General features: G+C 48.6%; 1 protein-coding gene across 13 annotated transcripts in view; it reads left to right on the top strand.

The window, feature by feature from the left end:
- EIF4G3 (eukaryotic translation initiation factor 4 gamma 3) overlaps positions 1 to 12,260 on the top strand; it is a 147,957-nt gene that overhangs the window by 99,426 nt on the left and 36,271 nt on the right. For all 13 annotated transcript variants that reach the window (XM_071449272.1, XM_071449271.1, XM_071449270.1 and 10 more), the window contains 3 exons: positions 636 to 1,490; positions 8,612 to 8,700; positions 10,270 to 10,519. In XM_071449272.1, coding sequence (XP_071305373.1) covers positions 636 to 1,490; positions 8,612 to 8,700; positions 10,270 to 10,519 — 1,194 coding nt within the window. The remainder of the gene's footprint in view (positions 1 to 635; positions 1,491 to 8,611; positions 8,701 to 10,269; positions 10,520 to 12,260) is intronic.

The raw sequence follows: 12,260 nt of genomic DNA, 5'->3' as shown, positions 1-12,260 counted from the left end.
TGCAGTTGGTTGTGGCCTTTGACTTCCTAATCTCAGGACCAGGTTTGTGCCTCTGGCTTCTCCAGAATTATTTTTGCTGGTGTAACCCTGTCCTGAAGGAGTCCAGTGTTCCTGCAAGATCCTAAGCAATAATGGTTCATACTTTTGTAGCAAAGGAGTGGGGAGCAGCAGAGCTGCAGCAGAGCTTTGGGAGCTGTGTGATGGTGATGGCAGGGATGGGACACCTGGTCTGCTGTTAATCATGGGATAAGGGCAGGGACTTCTTTCTGCACAAGATTTGGGGGGTTGTGTTGATACATTTCTTCCAAACATCTAATCTAAATCTCTCTTCTTTCAGTTTAACCCATTCCCCGTTGTCCTGCAAGGTTTTGTCCATGTAAAAGTTGCCCTCCTTGCGTTATAAGGCCCCTTCAGGCACTGGAAGGGTGCAGTGAGTCTCTCCAGATCCTTGTCTTCTCAGGATGGCAGAGGTTGTATTTTCAAATTTTAGATTCCCAGTGAGGTGCAGGGGCCTCTGGTGTCTTCCTCAGAGCTCCTTGGCAGAATGCAGGAACGGGACCCGAGGGAGCCAAGGCACCAGGCAGGAACATGGAGTTGCCTTGCTGTTGATAATGGGTTTTTTTCTCCTTTCCTAGAAGAGAAGCCAAAACCAGATCCAGTATTAAAACCACCTTCTCCAGTCCTCAGACCAGAACCTGCTGGGGAGAAGAAAGATCAGGCTGGGCAGACGACCGAGGTCCCCCCCTCAGTGGAAGCCCCGGAAGTTCCCCGTGCTCCATCACCGGCCCCGGCCGCTCCGGTCCCCGCTGTCCCCGCGGCCGCCGCCGCTGTCCCCGCGCCCAGCAGAGCCCCGCCCGCGGCCGAGCCGGAGGACAAATGTGACAAATGCGAACTGGCCTTCCCCAGAGAGGAGGCGATGCCTTCCCCCAGTGCCACAGCCTGCCCGGAGCCTGCGGCCGCTGCTCCCGCGGCCGAGCCCGGTGCCGGTGCCGAGGCGTGCCCCGAGCCCAGCAGGGCAGTAGCATCCCCCGGGGACGCCGCGCTGGCGCTGCCGGCCGGGCCCGCTGGCACCGGCGACACGGGCGGCGCCGAGCCCGGGGCAGAGGCGGCCCAGGAGGAACCTGCAGCGGGGACTGTGGAGGTGGAGGCCAGCGAGGCCCCCCAAGCGGAGGTGGAGAGCGCTCCATCGCCTCCCGGTGCTCCTGCCGCTGCTCCCTCTCCTCCTCCCACCCCGCCGCCCACCCCGCCGCCCCCGTCCCCTCCGCTTCCCGTCGCTGCTGTCACCACTACAACTCCTTCTCCACCTCCTCTCCCGTCTCCGAGTGCCCTCCCTGTTGTCCAGGGAGATTTAGAAGGGGAGGAGAGCACAAGAACTACTCTTAGTGAAGAGGTAAAAGATGCTGAAAAGAAGGAAGAGACAGAAGCAGATGGGCAACTGGAGGAGAGCCGGGAGGCTCTGAGTGTGAACTCAAGCAAGAGTCCTGTCCCAGGTAAGCCTTGGCCTCTGTGGGTTCGTGTTGGGAACTGCAGGATGAAGGAAAGAGGCTTTTTCTTCTTCCAATAGATATTTCTGTTTCCATCTGCAAAAGAAAAAGCCTGGTGGTGCTGGGTGGCTGCTGTGATTGTGAAATGCTGATCTTCCTTGGCAGGGATAGAAATCCCTCCTGGCTGTTCAGAATTGGTCACTGACTTGCCCGTGTGTCCCGGGCTGGGGTGAGCTCGTGCTTTGATGGCAGCACAGGGCTGGTGGAGGGGAGTCCAGAGCACACTGCTCTTCATGGAATCCCAGCATGGTTTGGATTGGAGGGGCCTTAAATCCCATCCACTGGCACCCCCTGCCTGTCCCAGGCTGCTCCAAGCCCCAGTGTCCAACCTGGCCTTGGGCACCTCCAGGGATGGGGCAGCCACAGCTGCTCTTCCCCCCAAGGTGAGCAGTTGGTCCAAGGGCCTGTGACTCTGGATTTGGGACCCTGAAGCTCTTGGGATGAAGCCCCTGAGCCACAAATCTCCAGAACTGCTGGAGTGGGGTCTTTTCCAGCTGAAAAAATGTGTCATGGTGTTCCCAGATGGGGGAAAATGAAATGGACCATTCACACTCACCCAAACAACTGACAACAGGGTCACCCACAGGGTCACCACACACCCCTACCTGCCCACCCTTCATTGGTGATGCTTCTGGTTTTCGTTTGCAAAAGTCACATGTAAGCAAAATGTACAATGTACAATTTTAAATGTAAATTCTGCAGTTAGCAGTTTAAAATTCACTAAAAATCACAATTTCTGCAACTGCCTTTTAGAATCCAGCTTGTTTCTCCAGTGTTGTTGCCTGCCTTTGGTTTCAGCCCTGCCACATCTCTGGTTTGGCACTGTGGTTTTAACACTCTGTGTTTCCTATAGAAAATGGCTTTTTTTGCAGGACTTCCTGGAGATCACATTGTGGAAAAGAAGTTAAATGATCAATTCCTTGTATTTGCTGCTGGAGGGGTGTAATGGGGGCTGTTCTTCACACCAAGCAGTGTTAAAGCATTTCATGTGTCACATTTTCTACATCCTGTTCTGCAGTTATTTCAAATCTGTGGAACTTGGTGAAGCTTGGACAAAGAGGACAAACAGTCAGTTGTCATTTGGATCATGTTGGTTCCATTTTTTTAAAGTAACATTTCATTTAGGGTGTTTTTGGTTCTTTCTTTGATAGATGGGAAATAGGCTCAGAAATCTCAGGCTCTGCTCTTAAATGCACTGAAAGGCTGAGGTTGGCCCTGTTCCATGTTTGTGTGATGCTCAATATGCTGATTTCAAAATCCAGTATCTACAGATGAGAAGAAAGATCCCTTTACTACACCAACCATGAGGATTTTTTTCCTGTTCATCTTCTTCTATTTTTATTTCACTCGGGCCATTTCACTATTGTGGCACTTGTTGTTCTTTCAATCCAAGCTACTTCATAACCCAAATTAATTTCCTTAAAAAGGAGAGGAGAAATGGGACTCTGTAAATAAGGTTTTGCACAGGCAGGTTCCAGCTTGTTGTGTTATTGCTGGCTTTGTAATGGCCTGTAGTTTAAATTAAAAAAAATTAACTTACAGTGTTTGGGCTTTTAATTATGCAGAAGATTAATTTTAATGCTGTAATGTCATTATGCTCCAGAGCACACATTAGCCAAGCCATTGGCTTTGGCAACATGGAAACAAGGAGTTCTCAAGTCATGTAAAAGATGACTTGAAACTCAGATTTCTGTTAAAAGCCCAGGGCTTCAAAGAAAGCACAAAGCTTTCCAAGTGGTTCTTTGTGCTCTACCCCTGATTTAATGATCCTGAACTATTGCATTTCTCTGCCAGCCTTCTTTTCAGCAATAATTTTCCAGTTCTTTCTTGGAGAGAGGAAGAGAGATTGAAATAACATCATCTGAGGCTGCCTGCTAATTCAGGAACAAGGAACAGCATGTCTGCCATATACATTGGAAAATCCAGCTGCTGACCCTCAGGAGCAAGGAGAAAGGGTTATATTGTTGTGTTTTTCTTGGACTAAAGGCTGAGAGATTTTTTTATGATCTCTGGAGTTAGGATTAAACCTGGGATAAGGGAAACTTCTCCAGCACATGCTGGTAGCTGTGAGCTCTGTGACTTTGAGCAATATTTCTTTGGGGTTTTCAGCAGAATGCTGTTTTTATTGCAGAGCAGCTTGGCCACAAATCATGCCCCTGCTTTCCCTTTAAAGGGAGCTGAGCTGGGCTGGCTGGGACAGTGCTGAGACCTCTCAGGATCATCTCATTCCTGCAGCAGCTCCTCCTGCCTGTCCTTTTCATAGCTGTGACCTGGCCTGCCTGATTTGGGGAATGAGACCTTCATCCCCTCCTCCTTGAGCTGCTGGGGCAGCACTGCCAAGGCTCCTGGGTGGATCCCATATTTTGCCCTGGAGGTGGCAGCTTTTTGGGGATGAGCAAAGGGCTTGGCCTGTTCCTGCAGAGTTTTACAGGACACAGCTTCTGTCCAACAGTCAGGGAAAACAGACTTGGATTTTTTTGTCAAGCACTGTGGCAAGAAAGAAAATACATTCAGACCCAGTTCTTTTTTTACAGCTCCACAAAAGGACTTTGGCAGTGTTGGCAGGGAGAGGCTGGAGCTGAGTTAATCCTGGGGGGATCCAGGGGAACCTCAGTTCCTCCTTTTCCTCTGGCATCAGGGTCTCTACCACATTTCCAAGGTCAGGGGATTCTGCTGGAGCACTGGGAGTGGTGTCCTGGGTAGTCTGGAATTAAGGGCTTGCTCCTCTTTCCAGTCCTAAAGTAAATCTGTGTTGTCACTCCTGTTACCTCCCTTGGCTTGGGAAGCTGGGATAAGAGCTCAGTGTTGGTTGGGTTTCTGGTGTCCCTTCTTCAAAGGAATGAAATGAGCTGGAAACAAGGTCTGGGAGTGTGAACAGTGGCAAAAATGAACCTGCATTTGGGCAGGACTTAAACTATTGGAGAGGACATGAAGTTGCTCAACTTGGGGACAGGAGAATGGAAAAGAAGACCAGAAGTGTCTGGAGCTGTCCCTTTCCAAGAGCCAAACTGGACACAGTACTTTGTATTTCCCTTCAGCCTCCCAGATGAAACTCCATCTTCAGATGAAGAACACCATTGTCCTGTTGGATCTGGGGTTTGGGGAGGTTGGCACCCAAACTCACATCAGTGCAAATTCTCCTTTGAGCTCCTGCAGCAGAAATGTGAACTTGACAGAAAAAACAAAAAGAAAATCTGGTGTCTGCTATTTTACACTGAATTCTGCCTGCTCTGAGCACCCTCACAGCAAAGTTGGCAGCTTTGGTAGTTCTGTCTCTGTCTGTGAGTGACTGGATCGTCATTCCCTGCTCATCAGCATCACTGCTTGTGTGTCCTGGTGAAAAGGGGAAGATTTGGTGGTTTCCAGAGCACTAAAGCACTGAGCAGGGCAGGGTGTTGTACCCAGGGCTGGTTCCTTGCTGCTGGCCCTGCTCTGAGCATCCAAAGGGAACACATTCCCCCATTCCCAGGTTGTGTTCCTGCCTCCTCAGGAATTTTTGCCTGAAGTTTTTAGGGCAGGCAGAGCTGTTATCTGCAAGGGGTAGGAGCACATGCTTTTTCCAGTAATTAATTCCTGCTCATCTGCTCTACAAGGAGAAAAATAGCTTATCAAGAGAGGACCTGGGAGCTGCAATCTGCACTAAAAACATCACCCTGGCTAAAAGTCATCAACAACTGTTGCTTTTTGTTAAATTCTGGGATTTCCATAGCTACAGTGAAGGACCAGCACTTTCCAGGCAACAAAACAGGAGAAATGTCGTTGGTGGAGTGGAATTTCTGCAGAAGGTGCTACCAGAGACCTGAGGGCCTTTGATGTCACCATTCTATCATGGCTATTAAAAGAAGCAAAGAGGAAAACAAGAGACTGATGTGTGTCCCAGACAGAGCTCCTTGGGACACAAGAAGCTGCAAGAACTTAATACACAAGGAATTCAAAGGGCTGCTTCTTGCAGAGCTCGTTTATGAGACATATTTCTGTTTTAAGTAGCCCAGCTGTGGCAAGCCCTGGAGTTTCTGAGCTGAGGAGTCTGTAACGAGCAGCTTGGGCTGTAATTGGAAATACCTTGGAGAAATTTCTCCAGCACCGAAACCTGGAGAGGCAGAAACATAAATCAGGTGTCGCCTTTTTCTTGATTTGCTGCCAGAACCACTGGAATATATTTTCCATGGGCTGGAAGGCGATGGTGAATCTTTGCTTTGGTCTTTCATGGCATGTTGGATAATAAAATAAAAATGCAAGAGCTGGTATTAATTTAGGCTTCACAGTTGGCACCACATCAGAGGGGAGAGGCCTCGTGCCCTGCTGGATGGGTGTGAGCTCCTGGGTGGGTAAATCTGGGGGAGGATGCTCCACTGGGAACGTGACACAGCTGGAGGAATGGCTGAGGGAGCGTTGGGGCTGCTGAGCAGATCCCTGCAGGGCTGGCAGTGGTGTCCTGGGTAGTCTGGAATTAAGGGTTTGCTCCTCTTTCCAGTCCTAAAGTAAATCTGTGTTGTCACTCCTGTTACCTCCCTTGGCTTGGGAAGCTGGGATAAGAGCTCAGTGTTGGTTGGGTTTCTGGTGTCCCTTCTTCAAAGGAATGGAATGAGCTGGAAACAAGGTCTGGGAGTGTGAACAGTGGCAAAAATGAACCTGCATTTGGGCAGGACTTAAACTATTGGAGAGGACATGAAGTTGCTCAACTTGGGGACAGGAGAATGGAAAAGAAGACCAGAAGTGTCTGGAGCTGTCCCTTTCCAAGAGCCAAACTGGACACAGTACTTTGTATTTCCCTTCAGCCTCCCAGATGAAACTCCATCTTCAGATGAAGAACACCATTGTCCTGTTGGATCTGGGGTTTGGGGAGGTTGGCACCCAAACTCACATCAGTGCAAATTCTCCTTTGAGCTCCTGCAGCAGAAATGTGAACTTGACAGAAAAAAAAAAAAAAAACCAAAAGAAATCTGTTGTGTGCTATTTTAAGAGGGGGGAAGACTGAGCAATGTCTCCAGAGATCTCTGGAGATCCACCCCAGGCAGCTCCACACACGGATGGGGGTTGGAACCCCCGGGCTGATGGAAGTCGTGGGATTTAAGGCAAGACTCATTCAGGAGGCTTGGCAGGAGTGCAGCCTCTACTGAGCTGACTTTTGCCAAAAAAAGGTGGAAAAAATGTATACTTGAGCAGCAGTAATGTTCACATCCTGACAGCTGAGGAAGGAAACACCCCGGACCTTTGCCAGCCCTAAATCCGTGACCCCGGAGTTTAATTCTGTGTGGTTAAAAATGAAATGTTATTTTACACCGTGGATGGTTTCCATGGTTTGAGTTTGAGGGCAGTGGAATTCTGACAGATGAAAAACTTTGGGATTGATCAGTTAAATTACTTGGCTGTGGCAAAATTGAGGCTGTTGCTTTGCAGGCCTAATCCCTTCTTGGAGAAACCCCTGGGAGCGTGCGAGTGACATCACCAAACAAGGCTGGAAACAGCCCTTGGAAAAGGGCTCAGCTTTCACTGAATTTTTAGCAGATTTTGTGATGGAGGGAACTGGGGAAGCCTGTCTTAGATCTGAGCTTTGCTGAATTCCAGAAATTACCACGTGCATGGACACTGATCATCCCCAGCCTTGGTTTTGCCCTCGGATACTGGGAATAATTGGGCTGTTCTGCCAAGGGAGCTGCCTGGAGCAGCAGTAAAGGCTGATCCCTGCTGGGGGAGACAAAGCTGTGTTGCAGTCTGGGCCTGCTTGGCCCTTCCTCTCCCCTCCTTTGAGCCCCAGGAAATTCAGGATTTGTGCTGGGGCTCTGCCTTGCCCTTAGAGCCTCTCCATAGGGAGACACAATGGATGGGATGGGCAGGACCTGGAGCTTGGGAGATCTGGGTGATTTTTCCAGCTGTTGGTTCTGTGAACAAGGAGATGATGTTTCAATACTTAAATAAGACTTTCTTTTTTTAAATTACTTTGCTTTTGGGGTGTTCAGCCTGAAGGTAAAAGGCTTCCATCAGCACTGGTAGCTCCTGTTGCTCTTTGGGTGGGGCCTGGATGTGGAGATTCCCCTGGGAATCTGCAGGTTCATGGTCACCCTCCAAACAGGGAAACACCCTGGAGAAGCCACAGAAATTCCTGTGTATTCTTTGGGGCAGGGGAATGCAGCAAATCCCATTTGCTCCATGCCCTCAGGAACAGAGCTGGCTGTTACTAACTCTTCTAATTTATGGTGAAGAACCTTTCAAAATTCTGGTTTATTGTGATAAAGGAGGTGCACCCTGGGTTTTTCCACAGATCTGCTGGAAACCAAAAGCCAGAGCTGGAAATCTGTTTGCAGTAATCTTCAGTCACAAAATCAATCCCATTTACACTCTGTTAACTGGGCATGTGTGCCTGGGATCCGAATTGAAGCTGGGAGCATTTGCCACAAATTAGGAGCAGATTAGATTAATGGGTTTGTCTCCTCTTAATATATTGTGTGGTTTCTTCTACCCTTTAGGGGGAAAACACGATTGGAGTGAATCAGTGCTGATCTTGAGAATACTCTGTGGTGTTTCCTTTGACTCAGTTGGCCAGGGAGATCATTAATGCTGGAGTTACAACCTGCTTTTAAATTGAAATATAAATCCAGCTCAGAGCAGTGCTGCAGGATTGAAGGAGTTTTCCTTTGGGATGAAATACTGGAAATTTGGGCTTGCTTATGGTTAATATTATAATGATAATAATTCTTGAGAAAAATATGTTGAGAACAACCTTCTTTCCCAGCCAGCACCTGGTCTTTCCAAAATCTTGGCTTCCTGAAGGTTTTTTTCCCTGCATGATCCTTGTCCTGTTGGCAGTGACCTCCTTGCTACCCCAAGTGCCATTTGGAGCTTGAATGAACAACTTGTAGAACAATTCCTGTGTTTTCATGCCATTCTAATGATTGTTATTGCTGCACTGAAAGCCAAAGTGGTTGAATCAAGCTGAATCCTCCACAAGGCTGAGCTGCTTTGTTGTCCTGTGCCTCAGAGCAGCCCCTGAGAGGGAAGCTCATCCCCCCCAGCCCCATCAGCCCCGTGTCACTCAGGGCTGTAACAGATGCACGTTTCCATTGCAGCCCAAACCGCTGTAACTGCACCAAAGACCTGGAAGAAACCAAAAGAGCGAACCCAAGGCGCTGAGGAGGTGACAGAGGCAGAAACAGAGGTGAGAGGGAGCCAAAGTCCTGCTCTACCCAAATTTAAAGGTGTTGTTCCTCTCTGGAAATGATACTTTAGAGACACTTCTTCCTCATTGTCTCACAGGATTCAGGGCAGTTTTGGGGAGGAATTCTGATATTCCTCAGCATCCTTTAGATAACAGGTGTCAGACTGCTCCCTTTTAAACTCTTCAGTTTTTGTTGGGTTTGCCTAATTTAATGACTAGCACAGTCATGGAATCACAGACTGGTTTGGGTTGGAAGGGCCCTTAAAGACTCCTCTCATTCCAACCCCTGCCCTGGCAAGGAACACCTTCCACTAGAAGGTTCCACTAAACTTCCAGCAGCCTCCCAGCACTGAGGAACCCCTTTCAGTGAAGGGTGAGGGAAAAGTGGGTTTGGATCCCTCAGCACTGCCCCATTCTGGTCCCAGGTCACCATCCTGACATTTGGCAGGGTATTCTGCACAGGGATATCATGGCCAAGGATAGTTTTCCTGATGACCAACTGATGGAGAAGCTGACAAGGGAAAATGCTGAAGTTTTCAGGCAAAACCACCTCAAGAGTGATTAGATGAGTAAAGAAACCTCCCTTGCTGCTGTTCTGGTAGGGATATTGCAGCAGGGGGCTGTGCTTGATATCCTGGGTCAGTATGGGGTTAGAATCAATCAGAAAAGGAGCAAGAGAGTAAAAATGTGGAAGTTCAGGCTGCCCAGTGTGTGGATGAAAGCTGAGGTTGGCCAGATGTGGTGCAGAGCAGGAGAGCAAAGGGGCTGCAGCAGCAGCTTCATCCTCCACCCTTTCCTCATCCTCCCCTGTGTGAGTCAGTGTCTCCTGCAGCACCTGGCAGTTCCACTGGGGAATTCTTCAGAGAATTCCCTTGAAACATCTGCAAGAAACGTTTTAGGATGTGGTGCAGTCAGGTAGGGAGGCACAGGATCAGGAGCCTCCTCCAGAGCATCCTCAGTGAAGTTTCTCCTTTGTTCAGTGCTGAGAGGGGCTGGGATTTCTCCCGGGAGAAGCGATTCCGACGCCTCCTCGTCTGAATGCACAATCAGGCTGTGTCCTTGGAGAGCTCTAAAATTAACAGCCAGGGATACTATTAATGCTTTTCCCTGAAACTGAGATGCTGGCATTGTGGCTGCATCTCACACTGCCTTCCTTAGTGGCATCTGCTCCAGTTGGCAGCAGGCATTTAAAGGAAGAATCCCCCAAACAAGCACCACGTGCCCTTTACCACCCCTTTCTCATGGCTGGTAGGAGAAGAGGAAAGCAGAGTTGTGTTTCCAGGCTGGGATTGCTCATGGCTTAACAGTTCCCTCAGTCCAATCCCGTGGGGATTTCATGGGCAATGCTGAGTCTCTCCAGTTGCACCATTAATTATCAGTGGGTTATCCATGGGAATGAGCTGATAAATCACCCAGTGGCTCTGTGTGCTGTTCCATATCCCTGTGTAAGATGCATTTGTATTCCTGCTGCTCCCAAAAATGCCATGTGAATCCATGAAGAGCCGTTCCACGTGCACTGAATTTGTCAGGGTATTTCTAACAAAACCTCTTCTTCCATCCATGCTCCAGCCGAAGGAGGAGGAGGAACCTTCAGGGGACAAAGTACTTGAATCTGACCAGGAGAAAACGAGCCATGGGCTTGAGGCAGAGAGGGAACCCTCAGAGCTGAAAGCAGTGAAAGCTGTGGAGGAGAACGGGGAGCAGGAGGCGGAGCCGGTGCGGAATGGAGCCGAGAGCGTCTCGGAGGGCGAGGGCGCCGACGGCACCTCCGGCTGCACCGAGGGCTCCGGGGAGGGGCCCCTGTACCAGTACAAACCAGGTAGGTCCTGCTGCCTCTGCTTCTCTGCCTCCCCCTGTGAGGGCTGCTGCCATCCCTGTGGGTGCTCCCATGGGGCTGGAAGGGGATTTGGTGTGCACTGTGTCAGCTCTGCTGAGATCTGCAACCCAGCAGGCCCTGAGAGATCTTGTGGGGGACAAAAGGGTGTCCTGGTTTAGGGCAAATATGGGAAAAAACCTCCAAAAGGGGGCCCCTCCACAAAGCAAACCCACACGGCCCCTTGCCCCAATCGGGTCAGGAAGGATTCCTTGGAGAGAAGTGGAAAGAACCTGTTTATTTAACAGGCAAAACACCCCCCAGCACACAAAATGAACAATGCCAGGTGACACCACTCTTTCACCACTCTGAAAAAAGATGACAACTTCAGAAAGTCTCTCTTGGGAGTGGTCACTCTGTTCTCAGTCCCTCCTGTGCTGGGGCAGCTGCTGCAGCCACAAGGTGCAAACTCTTGGTGTTTCCCAGGTCCCAGTCCGGAGCAGGTTTGAGTAGGTCTAAAAAAAGGGAAAGGAAAAACAGTCCAAGGAAAATTTGGATTGCTTAGCTAAACTAACTAATGAGCAGGAGCAAAAAGCAAGAGCAAAGCAGGAGCAAAGCAGAAGCAAGAGCAAAGGGAAAAGCAAAGCAAAAAGCAAAAGCAGCACCATGCACTGCCCTCTCTGTGTGTCCCACCAGCCGTGGGGGAGTGGCTGATAACAAAACCAAACCAAAACATTGACTCTTCAGAGCCAGGCTTGAAGGCACAGAACATGATATCCAGCATGAACAGAACACAGGAATGGGGATACAAGCATCAGAACGTCACCCTAGGACAAGGGGAAAATGGTTTTTGTCTTGCTGGTCATGGTCAAGAGAAGAGAAAATCACGAATTCCTTGAAATTTTTGTGCATTTGGATGCTGGCTACAGCACTGTGGAAATGACAGAGAGTTGATTCCTGTGTGATTGACAGCTGGAAACCATCCAAGAAATTTCACATAAACCAATATACTTCTGAAATAAGAGGTGGTTAAATAAGAAATGAAAGTGCTCATTGGGTCCTAAATACAAATGTGTGTGTTCATAAAGATTTAATTTCCTGGCTAAACAATTGCATGGATCTTTGGATTTCTACAAAAGTAAGGAAAAGTTTGTGGTTTTGGATCCAGGCACTGCCCAGCTCAGTCCCATTGATTATTGATTAGGGTATAGGATATCTATAGAGCATTTTTGTTATTTATGAAGACCTAACCTTTTGGTTATTTATGAAGATTTTGTAATTCATAGACCTGAACCTCAATTAATCCACCTCATTTAAAGAGAACTTGAGACCAACTTCTCAGTTGCTCCTAATTTTTAAGCAATTTCTTACTCAAGTGAGACTCCCTCCAAATAAAGTAGTGATTTTTTTAGGAGCCCGGAAATTAAAGAGAATAATAATAATAATAATAATAATAATAATAATAATAATAATAATAATAATAAAAGGAAGGACCTGGAGAACCTGGTGGACAAGGAGCACCACCATTGAAGGACTCCACTGCAGTGGTTATTTGTGCACCACTTTGTTCTGACAAAGACCTCAATTGCTTTGGTTTTATTCATTCAGCACAGTCAAATTGTGAGGGGAAAACACAGAGGCCTCTTGATAGCTCATCACACCCAGGGTACCTGAGCAGTTCACTGGCCACTTCCTGAAGTTAATGCATAATTCATCAGCTGATGCAGTCAGAACAATCCCAGTTGTG

Source organism: Agelaius tricolor, unplaced genomic scaffold, assembly GCF_023055355.1.
Source record: "Agelaius tricolor isolate 1412-34295 unplaced genomic scaffold, bAgeTri1.0.p SCAF_28, whole genome shotgun sequence".
Lineage (NCBI taxonomy): Eukaryota > Metazoa > Chordata > Aves > Passeriformes > Icteridae > Agelaius > Agelaius tricolor.
This window is presented reverse-complemented; position numbering and strand designations above follow the sequence as displayed.